The sequence below is a fragment of the Hetaerina americana genome, unplaced genomic scaffold (assembly GCF_022747635.1).
Source record: "Hetaerina americana unplaced genomic scaffold, ioHetAmer1.1.p SCAF_119, whole genome shotgun sequence".
Classification (NCBI taxonomy): Eukaryota; Metazoa; Arthropoda; class Insecta; order Odonata; family Calopterygidae; genus Hetaerina; species Hetaerina americana.
In genome coordinates this window covers 325,850-348,089 of record NW_027286281.1, presented here as the reverse complement: position 1 = coordinate 348,089, position 22,240 = coordinate 325,850, and the positions used below count along the sequence as shown (strand labels likewise).

The following is a 22,240-nucleotide window of genomic DNA, read 5'->3' as shown; positions in this document are numbered from 1 at the left end:
CTGCTTATTCATTGCCATTAACCTGCCTTGTTGTCATATGGAATACCATAAACCGTAACTGAGCAAGTATTACACTTAAGTATTGCATATTTCTTTGTGGGTGGTATATTTGAAACACGGCTGAGAATAGAGTTGACTTAGCATTGACTGAACACTGCTGATGGAAAATTAGTCTAATTGATTAAATTTTAAATTAGCTTAATTTGATGATAACCTAATTGATTGACTTAATGCATGTAAATAGATAAAATAAGTGGTATATATCATTGATGACATAGCTAATAACATATGCGGATTATATGAGGATTTGCAGTACATGCTTGTGTCTGTGTGTTTGTGTATGCTTGTGTGTGTATGTGTGTGAGTGTATATAAGATGCACATAGGGAGCCCTTAACCCTTGAAGCCACTTAATTAGTTTGTTATAAAAAGGTCACTAAAGGAATTAGAAGAAAGAATGATGTGGCTTGGTGGACATCCGTAAGTGTCACCACATATACCTCTATATCACAATTGTGCATAATATTTTGGAAAGAAGTAAGGGATCTTGCAGTTCCTTAAGAAAATCAATCCTGATATCATCTTATTTCTTCCTAATATGGGGTCACTTGCGCTGTGCAATCCCCTTTTCAACATGTCCCCTCTCAAAACTATCTCCCCCATAACCTTTCATGGTCAATCACCACATTTCAATGTGCACCAGTTAAATTAACCCAAATGCAGTATTAATTTTAGTTTAATTCTCAAGGGTTTAGTTATTTGGAATGTGGTAATTAAAAAGTAAAAGGACAAACACAAAGTTTGTTGGGAATGTGAAGAGAACAGGATTGCAATTTGAGAAAGATTTGTGATGAGAGAATTAACCAGTTAGTTTTGCTTCAGTTGAAACAAATGCCGCTCTTACATCCTCCCCGTATTAATGACAATTTTAAATTTACTTTTAGCTCCTCCCAAAGCACTGTGCCATTCTAATTTCACAAGTTGTCAATCGGAAGAAGAAAGACAAAAACAAGAAGAGCTCACCAGAGATTGCGAGGCCAGGAGTTGAAAGCTTTCGGAAGACCCGTGAAGATTTGACAACGTAAGAATAATTTATTACTTGCTATCAATTTTGTAAATGATAAGTATTTCCTTCTACATGCATTCCAGTGCTTCAGTACACACTCTCACGTATACCCTTTGATGGTGGAGCGTGTTGTGGCTGTGTGTTGTGATAATTTTTTCAGAAGGGATAATGCCCAGTGGATGCTTGGCCCTGGGGTATGATTGGACTTTGGTTTTTTTAATCTTTGGGACATTCCTAGTCAAGGCGAATAACTTTTAAACCTGGAAATTTTTGCATTGCAATGCACATTAGCAGAAGATTCCGTTAAAAGTTACTGTCGCAGCATCTCCTGCAGTTTATTTGAATTAATCGTGTGTGTTCTTTATTAATTTTACATCGTGGCATTTTTTTAGTGAAACATTTAGTGGAAAAAGTAATTCAAGGAGACGGGACAATATTGAATTACTACCCACTTTTGGTACACCACAGTCTTTATCATTGTGGGAACCTGTAATCTTGTATGAAATGGTCGGAGTCTGATCCCGGGAAATTGTGCGAATTAATCAAGCTGTTCCCTAACTGTAATATAGTCTTATAATCTTCCTAAATCCCAAGGCATTTTAAATGTATATCTATACCTGTTGTGGTGTTTAAACCAAGTTTTTGTTATGATTAAGGCCTGTTTGCTGCATAACTCTATGGCATTCTCCCCGTGGTCGTACCTTCTTCCTAAACTATAGTCCCCTATGTCATTATTGAATGCTTCCTTTCAGGAACATATGCAGTTATATCTTCTAATTGATAGTATACCCTGTGGACCTCTTTGTCCGTACAATGGCTTGGTAGCATGTACACCTGAATAATTACCAAGTTCTTCAGTTCGTTGGTTTAGCTTTCATTTCTGCTGCTAATATTTTGTGACTTTAGAGTTCCCTTATTAGAGATGTTCCTATCTTTTATATGTGAGCTATCTCCGTCTTCACTCATAAAATTTTCCTCAGTCCATCTTTTTTAGTGCTTCTCCTTTCCATTTACTGTCTTTCCTGTTTTGTTATCTGGAGTATGAAAGTACACTTCTTGAGCACTAGATTGTGATCTGCGTCTACATCAGATCCCAAGTGTCCGGGTAAAATTGTATTCAAGGAATGTGTGTATTCTAATGATAGAATGGTGTAGTGCCAAATATTCAAGGATAATTTGTTTTTTTTTTACTTTTTAAATAGCTTCTAATCATTCTAAGATTGAATCGATAAAACTGATATTTTGAAGACCTTCGTGGTAAATACAAAATCTTGACTTAGATTTAGTAAGGCTGAGTTTTACTTAATTTGCACTCGCATTTCGGTTGTCTTGATGGCCTAATGATGACACTCCGGCTATACATCAAGTAAATGCAAACCAAAGTATTGATGATATTAAAAAATAGTTTGCTATATCCCTTGCACTGATGAGCGATGAACAAAATTTATTTCCATGATACTAAATATTGTCACTGTTTTCCTAATGTTGTCACTACTTTCTTCCTTCTCTCTCTCTTGCAGAATGGATAAATTACATATGGCACTGACTGAACTGTGCTTTGCTATAAATTATTGCTCAACAATAAACGTATGGGAGTACACATTTGCACCACGTGAATACCTCCACCAGCATCTGGAGAATCGCTTTGCGCGTGCCTTGGTGGGCATGGTCATGTACAATCAAGACACTAGTGAAATCGCTAAGCCATCTGAACTCTTAGCAAGTGTTCGTGCATACATGAATGTTCTTCAGACTGTAGAAAATTATGGTATGTTATGCATTTCATGTGATCTTGTTATCATAGATTCTGTGGTACAGAGGAGAACCATGAATGCTGTGAACTGTTGTGAATTTCAATGCAGTTGACCTACTGGCATTGCTGGTCTTCTCTTGGCGATGCCAAGGGAAAGGAAGGAGGCATCTGCTCCTCTGCCTCTTGCTGCTTGGTGGGTTGATGAGGGAAAGGGGAGAGAGTTAACAAAATATGTAACAGTTAGAGACCAAGTCTGGGAAAAAATATGCTAAAAATTGACCCAGAGTGCTGCATGATGGATCACGTCATGGAATGAATTTAATGTTAGCCTATTGTTAAGTAAAGACTCCTTGCAAATATAATTTGGATAGGTTGTAGGTTTGGATTTTTAATTTATTTAACTTTTATGATGAAATATGCCAATAATACAATTTCTTTTCTCTAAAAGTTCTTATGAAAGGTGCATTTTTGCATTATTTGATGCAAGAGTATTTATTGTTAAATTTAATGGTAGTAGCTTTATGGGAGGGGACCAACAGCTGAGGTCATTTGCACCATTAAGAATGGATGGGAAATCATGAAGGGTGGAGAGAAAACCAGCATTGGCATTAGCCCACTCACTCTTAATGAAAGGCACCAAGGGGTCCATCGTTTAACGTCCCTTCTGACAGACTACGTACTCACTCAAAGTGCTCTCCACAAAGCACCACAAGTAGGGATTGAGATACCTGGGCCCGGCCCGGAAAAAGATCTGCCATCTCTAGGACTCGAATCCGGGCTCTCTTGGTGGGTAGCCATCGCATTATCCCGATCCCCCTTGGTAAATATCCTAAAAATTTACCTGAAAAATGCAAATATGTTTGAATCAATGTGGATATCAAAATACTAATGATGTGAAACTTATTCAAAATCGTTGATTGGTGCGCTGATGTACATATTCACTGTCATCAAATGAGAAGGGATAGTTTTCTGGAAATGACTAAGTTAAAACAATAAATTCAGTAACTGAGTAAATTCAAGGAAGGATGAGTTTTTGGGGGTTAATATGTTTTGGCACGGTCATGGGAGACTAGAATGGAAACTTGCTGCACTAAGTATTGTTCCGCTATGCTGGTGCTTGGTTGCAAAATGTAGAGAAGTTATCTCTTTACAGCTTGGTGCATTTTTTTTTCAATTACAGTTCACATTGATATCACCAGAGTGTTCAACAATGCGTTACTTCAGCAAACACAGCAAATGGACAGCCATGGGGAAAAAACTGTTGCGATGCTTTACAATCAATGGTGAGAGCATTATTATCTTATTGTTTATATATTTCTTTTCAGTTTCGGCCATAGTTGCATTAATGTTCATGTGCCCCAGGTTTTATTTGACTGGCAATGAAAATAACTTGCCAGTCATCGAAGTTTGTGTGTGACCTTAAGCTTCATTTGGTGTACCACTGTCTGTGTGTGTCCATAAAGAATGAGGGTCAGTTGCAGGATAAATCACTTGTTTCACTAAAACTGAAGGTTAACTTTAACCTTTGGTTAAGGCCAAAACTCAGTTTTATGGCCACTAGTCAAGTTCAAAACCAACAGTTAAACAGCTCAATAACTGAGAGAGGATGTTGCTACAGTGGCAATGTACACATTGACTAATTACTGAATTTAATGAGACATGACCTTAAGAGTTTCTTCTTTCATGGGCTGTTTTTATAGATCTTTTCTCATGGCTTAACTTGCCACTGACCTAGTCAGTTGAAAAGGTAATTTCCTTTTTTGGAAAGGAAAGCCTGAGAAATAGCTGTTCAGTATAATCCAATTAGAATTAGATATGTATCCTATAAAGAGGTGATTGTATTTTACTTTAAATCTCTTTGTAATACCATAAGAATTGAATTAGAATATTTTAAGCTGACTATGCATCCTATGACTTTGATCCTTGAGCATCAACGCACATTTGCCAGTGGCTTTTCCACGGTTCAAAGGCTTCCTGGTAGGCGGAACCGTGAAGGTCCTTAATGGTACATGTGCAAGCTTCTTTGACAGCTCTTAAGGTCCTTTGGTGGTGTCCTTTGAAGGAGGATTGCACTTTTGGGAATTGGAAATAGTCTGCTGGTGTCAAGTGAGGGCAGTAAGGGGGTTGAGGAATCGTTGCAATTCCACTTTTCATCAGCTAGTCGGTTACCTTGGAGCCTCAAGCACTCCAGGCCTTCGCAATGAGTGCAGCACAGATCTTTTGCAATACCAAATTTTTGGTGATAATGGTGTATGCTGTCATCAATGACAATACAATCTGTGATCATGCGCACATGGAACTGACAGTCTGATTTCAGCACTTTGTGCACACATCAGAAAAAAATTGCCACTGATACTTTTTATGCAAGCCTTGTGGGTGTGGTGTGTAACCAAATTGTATACCTCTTCTCATTCAGCCAAAGATTTATTTAATGTGTTCAACTATCCAAGGAAAAGTATAAATACACTGCTGAACTCTTTCCTCATTACTTTTTCTATTGTATTTAATTATACAAATTATAATTAATTAATATTTAACTGAGCAACTTGAGTTGAAAAAATATGTAAAAATGGTTATTTTAGTGAGAATACGTGCAAATGTCATGCAATATCTGGGAAGAATGACTTCACTTGACATTTGATTGGGGAAAACTGTGTGAATGTAAGGGAAAATATCCAGAGTTTATTACTGAAAATATTGGCTGAGTATGAACAAGGGCAAAAGAAGTGCCAAGGAAGAGAAAACCATGGTAGTCAAGGGAACCTGTGCGTGGATATGTGCATAAATGTGGGGGAAGATTATTCCTTTGATTAGAAAAAGGGTAGTGGTGTGTTCAGCCACTTAAGAGGGTAACAGAGATTACTAATGCAGTGCTTTTGCAGAATGTAAGCTCTGCCTCCCCTTTTTTAAAGAGACCAATTTTTACGCCACCCTTTTTCCATTTGTATTAAGAATCCTCATTATTCCGCAATTTGTGCTGCATATTTCAATCATCCCATTCCTAAAAACACCACTTCTCACCAATATCCTTCTGTTGACTCCTTCACTGTAGTAAGAATTGAAGCCCTCCCTGAATCAGTTGGCATCACTGAGGTAAGAGCTTTAGAGATAACAAATATATTTGTGCAGCAGGCTTTTGAGCTTCCCTAACTAAAGCAGCACCACTAGCAACCTTCCCTCTCCACCACCATCAAGGGGTAACCTTTACCTCTCACCTCTCAACCCTTTCATTGCCAAGCCAACCACACCCTCCTTCAAATGAGATGAGAGAACATGTGGGGATTACAGTCCAAGGTAATGAAGTAAATACTCGATTTGCAGAGCAGAAAGTGAGGAGGATCTTGATCGGGAAAATGACGGAGGACATTATGGGGTAGGAATATAAGATCAATAATGCTAAAACTAAACTGCGTGTCAATTGAGTAAACACTTGAGTGGAAGTGAAAAAGAGTGAACAAACATTTGATGTTGTTCAGGAATTTACTCATCTGGGAAGTCGACTCATTAAAGATTGGATAAGCAAGAAAGGAGAAGTGGATTAAGCCAAGCAAAGAGAGCATTAATAATATTAAATACCGCTTGGCTGCAAACAGAATCAGCTTGTGTGCAAGGAAGAGATTCCTGAGAACATTTGCATGGAGGATCGCCTTCTATGGGCGTGCAACCTGGAGAATAGGGATGTAGGAAGAAAGGAAGCCAGAGTCTCATGTAACGCCACCAATCTAAGGAATTAAGTTTTAAGAAGAAGAGTATTGCCTTCTGCACATAATTTTCTATAATGGAAAGAATATCCATTATATCTTTTGGTATTGCACGGCACATTGATATCATTTAGTTGAAAATTACTGTAAAATATTCTCACTACATTAAATTATTTTGTTTCAAAATGGTTTTCAGCATCAGTTGCACATCCCATGCATGGATTACATTACTTTTATTCCAACACCAGTGAATATTTCCTTTGGGGTAAAAGATTCTCGATGAATGTTCTTCATAACAGTACACTCCTTCAGTGCATGTGATGATAACTCATGTCTGCGTACGTATTTTTAGTCTAAGGTAAATCCTATGATGTAATGAGTCAGACAATGGGAAAAATCAATAATCTCACATTACCGTTCAGTGCTTTCTCTCATCCGGTATTAATGACTCTCCTCCCCAACATGTCAGCATCACACAATTATTTGCAATTCAATCGATGTGTCAAATTCTTTTCCCATTCCTTGTCCTTTTTCCAAAAAAAAACATCAAATAATCATGGTGTAAAAATGTCTGTTGGGTGAAATTTTGAGCAAATTTTTCTGAAATTTATAGGTATTCGGAAGTGCTGCTGCGAAGAGTAAGTGCTGGAAATATTTGCTTTTCTAATAACCAAAGAGCATTTGTCAGTCTAACTGCAGAGGGAGCCATACCTTTCAACGCTGAAGAATTCTCGGACATAAATGAGTTGCGAGCGTTGGCAGAACTTATTGGACCTTACGGAATGAAGTTGTTGAATGAAACCCTTATGTGGCATATTGCAAGTCAAGTTCAGGAATTGAAGGTGAAATTTTTTTCCTCGCTGAAATTGAACGAGCTTCATTGTGATGCATACTTTAAGGATATTCATTCACGGCTGATGTACCTGTCATCTTTTCTAGAAATTGGTTGCTGGAAACAAAGATGTTCTGGTTGCATTGAGGACTAATTTTGATAAGCCGGACATAATGAAAGAGCAGTTCAAGAAATTACAAAGTGAGTTTTTTATTCATCTTAGGAGTTAAAATAATTAGGACTTATAGTTGTGTGGTTGAAATTCATCATTTTTAGAAACTTCCCCATATTTTTCAGATGCACGTCTGTTTCAAAAATTGTTTTGAACATTTTTAAATTGTTAACATTCAAATAGAAAGGTTTCACATAAAAAAAACTTCTTTTGATGAATCAGCCAGGTCTCATTCTTCAAGAGTACATCATAGGCTTTGCTTAATTAGTTGCTAGTGCTTGTTGGCATTGATGTTTTAGCTTTTTTTAGTTTAAGGTATGTTGTGTTATATGTCCAGAGTAAAACAGTGAAAGCATTTGGTAAATGGGAGAAACTGCAGTAATCCTTCCGTCTGAAATGCCTTCCCTTCACAGATGTCGACAATGTGCTGCAGCGCATGACCATTGTGGGTGTTATCCTCTGCTTCCGCCATCTCTCTCAAGATGCATTGGTTGATGTTTTAGAAGAGAGGATCCCTTTCCTTTTGAGCTCTATCCTTGACTTTCGCCATCAGTTGCCTAATTTGGATCCAATGGTGAGTTTCTCAAGTTCAGTAGCTTTTTATACCAAACTATTAACTTTCTTTTATCATTAACACAAGTGACAACATTCTCATCAACCAGATAAATTAATTGTGTTCAAATGGCATTAAAGAAGGACTGGTAAATGGTGATTTATTGGCACCAGGGCTTATCTATAGAGTATTTGGAATTTAACAGATAGAGTGAAATATACCGTCATGGTGTAAGTTCAATGAATATTGACTTTATATTTTGGTATGAAACGAACATAAATACTTTATCAGAATGGCAGAAATGTAGCTTTAATATTTGAGGAAAGATCTGAAGACTTTCGCCATTGTTTGATAAAGTAAAGTTGATTGGTGTTAGTGTAATAGTTGATTATTTGCTAGGCTAGTAAGCAATTACAAACTTAGTAATTTCAGGCATGACTATCTGGAAGTGATATGTATTCAAGGAAGTAGCAGATGTGGTTTTTTTTCTATGGTATTTATTTGATAAATGCTTCTGGTTTTGCCTTTATAAAGGACGCTGGGTCAGAGGGTGCCCATTAAGATTAAACCAGTTTCATTTATTCAAATGAATTTGTAAAATAAACATCTCATAAAAAGAGTAAAATGAGAAGTAAAGTAGCATCTTACTTCTTAGAATGTATGGTATTTTCAAATGAATCCTTTGAGTATTTCAAAACAGTTGAACTGAACGAGAATGTAAAGGTTTATATAAAGATTATTTTCATTTTCACTTATTTCAATTTATCCAGATTATTTCGCAAGATTAGAGTCCTTGTGCTTCTTTTTCAATAAAGTGTGTCTTCATTTCTCCTTTAATTTTTTTTCATAACAATTGGTTAATTCCAGAATCTTAACAATTCCATTCCTGAAGTTTATTCTCAAATGTAATAATCAAAGAGTAAGGGCTGTTGTTGAACTAAGTTTTATGCCCACTAGGCCATGTATTAATTGTTTCTATAGCCACTGAAGTAATTTTTTCAGCCATTCAATAGTTGTTCGGCTATTGGTTAATGCAGATAACAAAAGTCTATAAAAAGATTTGCTCCTGCCAGTTGCAAAACGCATGTTGTGATTCAATTTTTGCATGCCAAAGGATAATCTTCTGCTCAGATTCTTCGTAAGTTGGGCTTAGGTTATGGATCTACGGTAATGAGTGAAGGAAAGGTCGAAAGGAATGGCGAGGAGGCTTCAAAAATGTCCGCACTTAAGTGTATGATGAAGAGTGGAATGGCTGGTCCAGTATCTGGAAAAATGAAATCATTCAACAAGTGGATCAGATCAACAATTAGTGCTTTGGCGGAAACATTTCCTCTTGTTGGTTGAAACACTGTGCTTGCAATCGTTCCAGAAAAGAATTTCGAATGTGGACGAGCATTATTGGGCATGTGTCGACTAGATGAATGGATGACTTGACCTCACAACTGGCGACTATTTCCTCTTCTTGCAATTAAAACAGTGGCATGGTGGGCAATGGTTTGAAGAAGATGAGGGACTCAAGACCACCTTTATCAACTGATCCAATTCCCAGGTGGGGAATTTCTGTGCTGAGGGATTAAAGAAGCTGGTGCAGCAATATGAAAAGTGCCTAGAAGTAAACGACGGTCATGTGGAAAAATGAAGTGGCTTTGTAGTAAACTAAAATGCCTATAAAAACCTTTTCCTTCAAGTGTGTATTTTTATGACCAAACGACCTTTACTTTTTGAATATGCCTCTTATTTTGGATTTTTTTGAGATGCGTGCATGTAGGGGAATGAAAGTTATAAGAGTGAAGTGAAAGAAGCATTAAACAAGGAAGTGCTTTGCGTGGTAAGCGAGGAGGAGAAAAGGTTTCTGGGAGAAATGGAAAGGAGGCAGGAAAGATAGATGCATTTTGATTGGCAATGGAGTGTTGAAGACTGTGGTGAAGAATAGATTGTTAGGCAAGTGAGGAAGGAGCAAGAAAAGGATAGGCATGTTGAATGGAATGAAGTTCGGCAGTAAGTACGTTAAATTGTCAAAAGGTTTGTTATAATGCAGATGTCGGAGTAATTATTTAGTGTTGGGGCCTGAAAATGGAGAAGTGCCAAGTAAATGAGCCCCACGAAAACCTAATCTGATCTACCGACCACTCTTAATAGTGATTATTACCAATGCTTATTATTAAATTAGTTCTGGCATACTGACAAAATATCATTGCCTTATTTTGTGTCACCAACAAAGCATCATTTACAGTCCATGTACTTTTTGTGTCTCCATGGAATATATATTTCCTTGGGCTTTAATAAGTCACATTTCTCAACTTATTCTTGAATGTGTGCTGTATGAGGGGAAATCAAATGAAAACCTAACACCCGCTAAAATGTGACCATGGAATGGTTTTCATCAAAAGTAATGACGAAAAGACATAACTTTTTAATCGATACATTAATGCCACTGGGAGATGAAACGATCAATTCCAGTTTTGTAGAAAGAGGTAGGTCCCTGGCCAATCCACAACTGCACCCAGTCTTGCACTTCCTCATCCGAATGAAACCGACATCCACGAATATCTCTCTTTAGGTTGCCAAAGATATGAAAATCACACAAGGTGAAAGATCCAGGCTGTACGGAGGATGTTAAAGTGTTTTTTAGCAAATCGATCGACTTCATCAGATTGGCAGTATGGGGGCAATCATTATCATGCAACGGGATGATTCCATCCGACAGCATTCAGGGAGGTTCTGACTTTATGGTACATCACAGTTTCAGCAAAGTGTCCATAGCACTGTGCATTGATTGTGGTTCCATGCTCGAGGAAGTTGACAAACAGAGGTCTTTGATATGGCATGCGCAGAGGCATGGCTAATGCCGACCTGAGCACCAACTCCTACCTCTGTGATTGGTTGGTTTTCTTGGATGAGGACATGTATCCACCGTATCACGTAAGGGGCAGTGGCACGATGGACCCAACCTGGGTGCGCATCGTCTTGGAGTGATATGCACCCTTTTGGAATCTCCTGTGCCACTCGTGCACACTTGTCAGGGACATGCAGTGTTTCCCAAGAACAGCAGACATGCGACGATGAATTTTGCATACTCCAGCACCCTCTGCTACCAGAAAACAAACTGCAGCTCTACCATTCTTTGATTGCCTCCATTTATGCAGCTGGACAAACACACTAGACCAGTCCACGCAAGAACAAGGACATAACTATGTGTGCCTATGAGCTATCACTTAGCAGTTCTCCTACCAAAGTGATGGCAGTATCGATGCGTAACAACAAAGTTGACACCTTTCGCGCGGACTGTGTATTATGGTGGGTCTTTGGTTTTCGTTTGGCTACTCCTCATATTTCAAAATATCACTACTGCGTAAACCTTGAGCAGTATATTTGAAGGGTCTGGGTATTATCTTGTTGATAAGAGTTAACACAGTCATGTTGACCACTTCATTGATAAACATGTAATCATACGTTCCTTTCTTAGTATAATTGTTCATTACCCAATGTGGAGTTTTGGTGCTAACTGATTTCTTGCCAAAGGGATTGCTGTTTTAATGTTCATATTTGGATATTTACTGAATTTAAATTTGACAGCTATTTCAAATACAACTTTTGTCTTATACTTCTCCCTTAAGAGAAAAGTGTATCATACCACTTAAAATAGGATGCAAGACGTTTCGGGAGCATTATTTTTTCAGTTGAAAAGGTGTGAATTAACTAGATGAATGAATCATTCTCACTGTTGACTGGGGAAATGGTGTGTTCACTTACATGTGAGTTCACATCCTATTTTTGTGTTCTATTGTGCTCATTCACTAATTTGCTCATTCTTCTCTTTCCATTGCAAAGCTTGAGAGTCCTAAGCTGCAGGTCAGGATCAAATTTTCTCATATTATGTGTATGTGTGCCTGTAATTGCATTGGCAATTTTCATTGTGGTTGTCATGTAATGTATTTTAGCTTGAAGTGAATGTATTTTGACCTCTTTTGTCTTATCCCCCAAGGAATGGTGCTTCTTAAAGGCTCATATTTTTGAGAATATGAATAATACGTTTATTTATGTGTATGCAAAACTAATTCAGTCTGGTAGTAGTAGTCTATGTCCATCCAAAACCACCTCGTCTGGTAGAATACCAATAAAAAATATTTAAAAATGCCTTTATAATTTTCTACATCAGATTTCAAGTCAAATTCCATAATTGATGCAGTAAAATTCCTTAATCCATTAAGGTAACATGATTACTTGTTACTTTCTTATACTGTGACTCAAGCTCTAAGCAACAAAACAATGTACTGAAACCACAGTACTCATGGAAACTCAAAACTAGCCTGTATCAGACCCTTTTTATAACTACATATAACCTTGATTCAGTCATGCCATGGGGATATTCATGTGGATGTCTTCAGAGAAATACAGTACCATTAATGTAATGCATGGTAGGAGGATGTGCATGCAAGCTATGTGCAACAGTGCGAAAATATGAGGCATGTTTTTTTAAGCTAGTGTCATTTTGATGTTAATGAATTCACTCCTGCATTCACTAACAATTTTATTTTTATATGAAAGATTGTACCTTAATCTACTTGTGAGCATAATTTCCTCCAATATTAAGGGTACTTATCATATGATACAACTGCTGACCACGTAGATGCTTTTTCAAGTGCAAGAACCAGTGAACAAGTGATAGTGACTGTGTGCTAGAGTAGGGCTCTATGGAGGGCGGTCAGGTTGTTCCCAGCCATATGATGCAATGAAATATTGGCTTTGAAGAGCCACTTGTAGGTTGGCATTGTCTGAATGAAGCTAAATAATCTCCTTGCTTGATCTGGCCTGCCTTGCCTTTTATTTTGGATAGCTCAATGCAGTTCAGTCAAGTTATGAATCTAAATTCATTGTGTCACCCTGAGGCTGAGGCTGTTATCTGTCTGCATTAACCATTCTTGCATGCTGCATGACCATACTGAGTAGCTGAAGTGCAATGCTTTGATTTCTAATTAATTTAACTTTTATTTAATAGTTTCAATTGAAAGCCAATAGAGGAGGAGGCTGTGTGAATACATGCAAGTAATATATTTGGCAAATCTTCACCAAAGTTCCCAGGAGGTGAAATACATGACAAGTACAAAGGGTATTGTAAAAATAGATTAAAATTTTCCCAGGTTAATATGTATATGAAGTCTTTTCAGTTTTTCCATCTGACCTGGGGGAAAACCTTTTAAGATTTCATATGTGCTTTAGCAGTTATTATAAGTCCAATGCTCAATTAATATATTGCTGCTGGAATTGAGACTGACTAATAACTTGTAAATTCAACATTGAAGATTTTTGTTAAAAATTATTCATCAAATTAAAACCAGGGCCAAATTAAATTTCAAATTGAATTGGGATGGAATTCCATCCATGTTCCCCTCCCAACTTTAGTTTCTGACACCAGATTACAAGCAAGAGAACAATTCCAAAGAAGAATTATTCCTTTCTTGGATCTCTGATATTATTTTTGAATCTCAAACTTATCTCCTAGGATTTATTGGCATCTATTTGAACCTCTTCCTTAAGCATTTTTGTCTAATTTGGTTTCTTACTTTGGTTATATAGTTAACGAAGTTCGTATTAACAGGACTTTTTAGTATTCCTAGAACCCCTCAATGTTAAAACCTTGAGTATGTTTGGTACACTTTGTGTAATTCTGATGTCTGCAAATTATGGATGAGGTTATAGAACCATCTCTCCTGGGAACTTGATTTGGTCTCTACTCTTGTGGTGGCGGTCTTGTTGAAGAACTTTTGTTTCCTCTTTTGCAGAAAGTCACCGATGTGTCAGTCTTAAAATTTATTGGTGAACCTTGTGGCATACTCCCACATTACCTAATGTGCTATTTATTATACCACTTTTGATTAGTGACCATCTCCATATTTGTATCATTCCTCCCAAAAGATGCTCGTATCAAAATTTTTATTTTTAAATTTGACTCGATCTCTTATGTTAGATAAATATTTGTTTGCTGGTACTTAAGAGTAGTTGTAGTGATAACTTTCAATGATATCTGTTGAGATACGTAAAGACAAAGATGTAGCTGCCACAAAGGCTTAATTTGGTGCTCAATAGACAATTTGAAACATTGGGCGTGAATACATTTGGGATCATGGGAAAGAGGGAAAGATGGATGTTTAGCATAGAAGTCAGTTAGGGAGTTGTGTCTAACTGTTGCAAAGCTGAGCGCTTGAAGAAGTTGGGTGGGTCACGTAATTCTCCCTGGCCTCAGCTGGTTTGGATGATTTGATTGAACGAGGAGTGAGTACAGCCAAGATTTACCACCACCAACAATATACCGCTCCATCTGCTGCTTGATCGGGAGCAAAACAGATCTTCTGCCTGAAAGGTGTTTGCAGTCCCTTCTGCTCCACCACCACCTCCTCTCCGCCCACCTTCACCCTCCCCACATGCCCACGAACTTTTGTGACATGTCTTTTTATTACACTCTGTTGAGTGCACTTTGTAGCTGTGTCCAGACTCGTAAGGCATCAGGGAGCATGCATTTAGGTGCCTAAATGTAAGGCATTTAATGAAAAGGCAGCTTGAGTTTGGACCCCCTGCGCAGTAGTGCTGCCATCCATGTATTCCATGTAGCTAAGAATAAGGGATGGACAGACAATGCTCGAATGTAAATATATTGATATTTGAGGTGTTAGCTTATCCAAACATTTTTATTGTTTAAGAATTTATATCGTTGCAATTAGGCAATTGTCCTGGTGGCAACATTCAAGTCTGGTCAGCGGCCACTCATATAATGCACGTACATACATACACAAGAAGAACAGATATGAGGCAAAATGCTCTTTATGTACAATGACACTTTAAGATTACTGACCGTACCTCGACCATCACACAAGGGCTTTTGCATGCAGTTGCAAAATCATGTAATGGTTTTTGCATAGTTTGTAGTTCACTTTACAATTCATTCGGCAGTCTATATTTAACTCTATAGATTAACTGTTTTTACATTTTGCTGTAATTATTAGGTCAGATGGTACATATTACATTTCAATAATTTTAAACGTTTCATCTTATTTTATGGTATTTTACTCCTGGGTAATTTTTCACTTGTTAATTGTTTTAAGATATGCTTTGTGTTGTGTGTTATTCATTTATATTTATGCGTACTTTTCTTGCTGAATGTTTCATATTTTTAAGTTAAGCTTAGTATGAATCAAATATTTATCCTACAGTTAGTTTTGGCCGGTGATTTTTCATTTTTATTGGTTTTATTACTTTGTGGGCTTGCATTGTTAAACAGTGACTCCTTTTGCAAAGATTTAGCAAATGACCTATGATTAACCAGTTGGATTCATAAAGACAGCTATATTGTTACTAAGGGCATTGTTAAATGATTACACTCTCCAAACACAACATTACGCTTGAAGATTATTTTCCGTGATGTTTATATGCCAAAATAAGAATAAGTAAGCACACAAAAAAGGCATGGAAACAAACATGATGACAAAGACGATGTTCTTAGCCATGAAATGATGCACCAAACGAATAAATATATTCTTACCTCTTCATTTCAAATATCTGCATCCAATAACTTGATTAAATAAAGTTATTACGAGAATTAAACTACATTCATGTGGAAGAGAACCGAATTTCTCTTGCCTTAAGAAAGCTCTGCTCATTCCAACTTCTTGTGAATAAAGCCCTCTGCTTTTCAACCAGTAGAAGTGTACACTCTCATGGAAATAACTAATGTTATTGTGACCAACATGTATAATACACTCCCGCCATGGCATTTATTCTTCTACTAGGTGTCTCGCTTCTGGCACTTGGAATTATGGGATTGCAATATGGTGTGTTTTAAGCTACACTTCAGGCGTCCTAAATCCAGGGGCTAAAATAGGCACCTAAATTTGCTCCCTCTCGCTGCCTAATGAGTTTGGACACCCTTCAAGATGGCATCAACCCTAAATCGAGTGATTCAGGCGCCTAAATGATCAGTCCGGACATAGCTTGTGCTTTCCCAGATGCATTTAATCTCCTGTTTGGATGAAGGGATATTTCATGTAAATAACTGTTTCATAAATTGTTTTTGTGTAGGTTGTGTGTGAGATGGCTTCGGCGGCAGGATTAAGCTGTAAAGTTGATCCTACTCTTGTTTCTGCTCTGAAGAATCAGAAAAATGGTGAATAAACTTCAAAAAATGACTAGAAACTTTTTTGTATCAAAGTGTCATTCGTATTATCTCAATTTTTTTATTGTTCCTTAGAAACAGATGAGGATGAGCACCTGCTGGCATGCCTGCTAATGGTATTTGTTGCCGTTTCCATTCCCAAATTGGCACGAAATGAGAATTCATTTTACCGTGCCTCATTAGAGGGTCATGCCAACAACATTCACTGCATGGCCTCAGCTGTGAATAATATTTTTGGTGCCTTGTTTACCATTTGTGGTCAAGGTGACATTGAGGACAGAATGAAGGAGTTTCTAGCGGTAAATTGTGCTTGGATGTAATTTCTCAGATACCTTACTCTGTAGTAATTTTGTGATTTTTACTAATGGAAGTAAATTGTTCCTTGATATTTTTTCATTCTATATTGGACTCACAGCTTGCATCTTCCAGCCTGCTAAGACTTGGCCAAGAAGCTGATAAAGATGTAATTAAGAACCGGGAATCAGTATACCTTCTACTTGATCAGGTAAGGCAGAGAGAAATCCCTGGGTCCCATTTGCCATACATTTCTTTGAAAAATATTTTTTTGGGAGTTTGGCAATTAGGTAAACCAGGAATAATTTATGGTAACTTTATTTATTAATTAGAGAAAATGTCTCCAACATTTGCTGTCTTATATTCTGGTAATAAACAGAGGCATTTATTTTCAATAATGTCCTTTGATAAGTGATCTGAATCTTATTCCATTAACCTTATGTTGCAACTATTCACAGAGCTTTTAATTCTAGTTCAGATAAATTGTACTCAGAAACCAAATGGCTCCAACATAAATTGTTTTTTCTGGTTATTTCTTAATTTTTATGCTTATTAGAGATGGGTAGTTCATGAGGGATCAGTTCTTGAGGAAATATCTCCTACAGTGAACTGAGTGAATTGTTCAGTGCTGCAGACAATGAATGATCCACTGTGGACTGAACCCCCATTTGCAGTGAATAATTCAGGAACTGTTCGCATGTTTTAGATAAACAAAAGGTAATGCCACTTTTATCTCACTGACAATGTAAAAATAGGTGCTTTTAATGCAGGCAACCGACTACTTCTGTCCAATAAATTTCTGGATTTTGAGAAAATTGAATTTTTTTAGCACCTACAGTATTACATTCCTTCACAAGCGTATTGAATGAACTTATTAGTTACTTGGTATGGCTGTGAAATAGCTGCTGATATCTGTGCATTTATGAGTATCATGTGAATATGAGCGTATTATATCTGAATTTCGAAAGGTTTTAATGCACAGCATGACTGGGGTTAAATTAATGACCTTATTCTGAATGATTATTTAATTTGAAAACTTTTACCTAAAACCTTAATTTCCTCTTCTCTCCCAAAAGGAGTGAAAATACGTATTTACAATTACTAGAATGATCATTCATAATTTGGAATGATGAATCAAATAAATATGGTTTCATGGGACTAAAAAGCTAGAAGACATTGTGTATACTCCTGACTAAAAATGTTGAGTGTGCTTTATTCCCCATGGAAAGTTCTCTTCATTCATTATACATATATCCCTGCTATCCATATTTGTGGAATATTTGGATATCCAGAACACATCTTTTTATGCCACACTTGAATTTCGGGATTTTTGCAACCATATGACCTACTTATCATCTGTCCTCTTCCAGTTATCAAAGACCTTGAAGTTTCCATTCTCACAAATGGCAATTGGAACTATTTAATGCAAATAGCAATACCAGCTAGTTATCAATTGATCACCTATTTTGTGTAAAATATAATTACATAGGTACCTCCTTGCCACTCACCGTAGTGTTTCACAGAATGTGGTGAAAACATTTTGTGTAAAAGAGGGAAACAGTGTAAACTTTTGTTGAATGGCTCTTAACTGAATGAGTGTAACAATGTGAATAATGAATTGGTTTAACAACACTGTAATGTTATATTTCCAAATAATCCTAAAGAGGAGGTAGAAAAGCAAGTGCCATTCGATAGGTTTCTCTTTAAAGTTGCCCAAAAAGATTGCAGTGGTTCCATTGGTGACAGTGGGAGTCTTCATGCACTATAATATCCTCCTCTTCTCCTTTCGTTTGCCTCCCTAACACCTGCCGTAAATAAGTTTTATTAAATTTGATGTCCTTTGTCAATTCGCTAAGGGACCTACTGGAGAATCACTCAGGGAAAGCGTGAGGAAGGGTTGCATGGATCACTTCACATTTCAGTTTTATAAATTGATATATTTTCACAACCTAAATAAAATCAACATGCGTGCTTGCACCATCTAGCCCTCATCCCAACTCCCAATCCTTTGCACCCGCACTGTTCGTACATGCCTCCCGAAAGAGTGAGGGTGAGGAAGGGAGAGGCAGTGTGGGAAGGCAGTGTTTAGGAAATGGGGATACTCTTTCCAAAATACAATCTTGCACGTACACTGGATGTCGTCACCCCTCATTCCCAGCAACTACAGCTGATGCCTAGACCATTTCATGAAATATAAAGAGGAATAGGTGATCTCAGGGGATCAGGGCAATCATTTACAATGGAAAATAAATATTATTCTCAATCATTCAAAGCAATCTAAGGAACAGAATTGACTGCACTGAAATGTTGCTGAGTTTACTGTGCACATTGTATTTTCAAATCTGTCAGAAATTCACCAGCTCCATCTTAATGTTCACTAAAATATGCCATATTTGCTGCAATCTGTCCTCTTCTCCAACCAACTCTCTTACTCTTTTCTCACGAACGAAAAACTTGCCCCCATCCGACAGTTTTTCCCCTAAATTCCGTTAACTCTGGGACAACATCCCTAAGAAATTCTGTGGTATTTGCCACCATTTTTCTCAGGTTCTGCTTGGTAAACATCTGATTTTCTACTTCTACTTCCATACTGCTAGTTATCCAGGCCTCTCCTAGTGTCAAGAATTTTCATGGGCATATCAGTTTATTGTTTGTGTGCAAATCATTTTGATCGTGTTCTAAAAGCCTTCAGAAATAAATGGTACGAAGAAAGAAACTTTGGCAATGGTTTTAAAACTTTGGACAGCTAGGTGTGAAAGCACAATAATGAACCCAGAGGTTGGATTGGTGGACATCATTCAAGGGTATGGCTTACCTCATGCTAAGCCCTGTGCAGCATGTGAAATCCACACATTCACTGTAGAAGGGAGGCCAGCTCCTTTTCCTGTGTCTGTAGGACTAGGAAGATCTGACGCCTAAAAAATTTCAAACTTAGGGTGAAATTTGGGGTGCCCAAAGTCATCACACAGAATCAAAACCAGGGCCTCCAAGTCAGTCAGTCGCTTAGCATTCTTCCCACTCTGCCGCCATTCCCCTTTGTCAGCCAGACAAGCATGAATAGTCAGCCACATCAATTACCATCATATTTCCTAAATATATTTCCTTTACAGAATAAGTTAATCTATCCTCCTAGAAATGTGTGTTGCATAAGTTAATAGTTTTTTGGAATAATGATGGTCTATTGAGACTTCCTGCTCATTGAATTACGTGTCAGTTTTGAATCTTCGTACCACATAAGAGAAAATGTCCAGTGACTCACCAGATAACTCCAATAATTACCTCAAAATTGTTCATTTTTCAACAGTAATTAGCCATGAATGACTGTGAAATTGGATGAACTGTGAGCTACTGACCAAGTTTCCTCCCTGATGTAGGATTGCTGGTGTCCAAAAGCCAAAAATACATTATGTGTGTACCATTCAAAGTGTGTGAGAATATAATTGTTTGATTGATTTGAATTGGTTGATAGCTTCTCCTCTCTCCTGTATAAAGCAAATATACAACGCCATGATTACACCGATATAGGCATTCCTGGACTTATGACTAAGGTATATTTCAAATACCTGTTCATAGTTCAAATTAGTTGTAAGTTGGCAATGAAAGGCCTACCAATTTAGCATAGTTGAAACTTGGTACTAATCAATAATTTCCTGGATTAAGCAATGCAGTTGCTGCATAATTCCCCTTAAATTTACATGGAGTTTTGTAAAGTGTTACGTATGGCATAATGGGTGAACAGTTTTGCATAGCTACTCTTCAAACAAGAAAGGATTGTTTAAAATATTAAAAAGGAGCAAAAATTTTCTTGAAACGCATGGTACGTTGCAAGAAATCTGCGGAAAAGTGCAATTTTGTTTCTCATAAGGACCAAAGCTATTTGTGATTGAACAAAAATTGTATAATATTTCATTCAGAATTGGCAAAGATTAAATTCCACCCTCTCCACCTGTCATGCCCAGGAGAAAATGGATGTATTCATGTGCTCTCCATGTTTTCTGATTCAGTGTATGTGTTTCGCTTTCACAGATTGTACAGGAGTCTCCTTTCCTGACGATGGACTTGCTCGAGTCCTGTTTCCCATACGCACTCATCAGAAATGCCTACCATGCTGTGTACAAGCAAGAACATTCCCAGGGATGAAGCATTGGAAATTAAATGGCTTCAACTCTTCCAGTATACATGAATTTTGCAGATTCCAAAAATGTTTACATGAGGATTATATTCGTACTAACTTTCCTAACATTTATTTTAGTGACTCAATCAAGATCATTTTTTTTCCTCGCCTATAAAATTGTATTTAAATGCACGTCAATGTTGAGAAATGAGTCTTTACAGAGCTCAAATGGAAATTAAAACTAATTATTTGTCCTGTTGACCCTAAGCTATTTTGTGGGAAAATATTGGTTCCAATGTGAAGCAAATATAGAGATGGAACAGATGGCAATTATGCTGTGCATTTTACTTTCACAGTGTGACTCAGTCAGTAAAGCATGAAGTAAATTTTGGTTATTTATGGCAATGCAGTCATCAAGTTTCATATATATGCCTTAATATTTTAAACAATTTTGTAATGATCTGACTAGTTTTAAGAATGTGCTTGTGCAATGTGACAAGTACCATACAACCAAAAATAGTATGCTCGTAACGCAAAAGTTCCCTCAGAAATATGTCTTGCATAAATAAATTTATCATTTTCTCAGCTTCTGTTGTTAGTTTGAGGTAGAATTATTTTTTTAATGATCTGACTTGGATGCCATAATTACCTCAATCCTTGAATGCCTCCCTCCACAAACACACTGTAATGTGTGAACCCATTTGGGGTCTCTTTTCTATTTCAGTCGATGCAGTATTAAGCCTTTAATTGAGAAGACTTGAATAATCCATGAATCATGTATCCAAATGAAGTATGGTTAACTTATTTCCATTTCCAAATATCTGTAGAATCCAATTCCCTGTTCTCTGCCACCAATGGAGTATAGAAGATTTGAAGGTGTTTTCTACAAGACATTAGTTTAAGGAGTTGTTTATTGTAACTAAAGTCCTGATAATAATTATTGTGTTGTTTTATGTATCATTTATTATAACTGAAATTGTATATGATATAGCTCTTGAAATAAATTTCACAATACAGAAAATATATTGATAAACTTGGTTGTTTGGTAAAAGTATTAGAATTGTATTGTCCTACAGGGGCCCCAAAGTTTTTGAGCCTTTCAAATGTAAAGGTTTATATTCCAATGCAATCCAATGGATTTTCCAGAAAGTTCTGTTTCAAGCTGAAGGGGACTGCTGCTGAAACTCACTGCATGCTGAAGGATGCTTTTAGTGAGCATGCCTTAAGTCAAGCATTTTAACTTTCGCAAGTTCAAACATTTCTTGCGGGAGTCTGTGAAGTCTGACGAGCCCTCGAGTCAACCATCCACATGGATAAAACTGTAAACAATTTCCGAAGTACATGAAGTGATTGTACATGTATACGAAATGTTTGTGAAATACTTGGGACTGCCATACAAAACATACAAATGAATTCTAGCCATTGAGCTAAACATGAGACAAATTACAGTTAAGTTCCTCCCTTGCCTTCTTATCAGGGAACAATGAGACCCCTGGGTTCAGGTGTGTTGAGCTGAAGGAAAAGTTCCCTGCTGAATCAAACTTCCTGTCCAGAGTTATTACACGGGTGATGAATCATGGTAGGTCTAT

General features: G+C 37.2%; 1 protein-coding gene across 3 annotated transcripts in view; it reads left to right on the top strand.

The window, feature by feature from the left end:
- Hem (Nck associated protein 1 Hem) overlaps nt 1-21,674 on the top strand; it is a 46,300-nt gene extending 24,626 nt beyond the window's left edge. The window contains exons 14-24 of one of the 3 annotated variants that reach the window (XM_071582549.1): nt 944-1,080; nt 2,586-2,833; nt 3,999-4,101; nt 7,133-7,361; nt 7,459-7,552; nt 7,937-8,097; nt 11,908-11,928; nt 16,150-16,234; nt 16,325-16,542; nt 16,659-16,748; nt 20,564-21,674. In XM_071582549.1, coding sequence (XP_071438650.1) covers nt 944-1,080; nt 2,586-2,833; nt 3,999-4,101; nt 7,133-7,361; nt 7,459-7,552; nt 7,937-8,097; nt 11,908-11,928; nt 16,150-16,234; nt 16,325-16,542; nt 16,659-16,748; nt 20,564-20,677 — 1,500 coding nt within the window. In that variant the 3' untranslated portion in view covers nt 20,678-21,674. Of the gene's footprint in view, nt 1-943; nt 1,081-2,585; nt 2,834-3,998; nt 4,102-7,132; nt 7,362-7,458; nt 7,553-7,936; nt 8,098-11,907; nt 11,929-16,149; nt 16,235-16,318; nt 16,543-16,658; nt 16,749-20,563 lie in introns of all 3 variants that reach the window. The other 2 variants (XM_071582548.1, XM_071582550.1) reach the window with 2 other exon arrangements.
- Nucleotides 21,675-22,240: the final 566 nt, after the last annotated feature.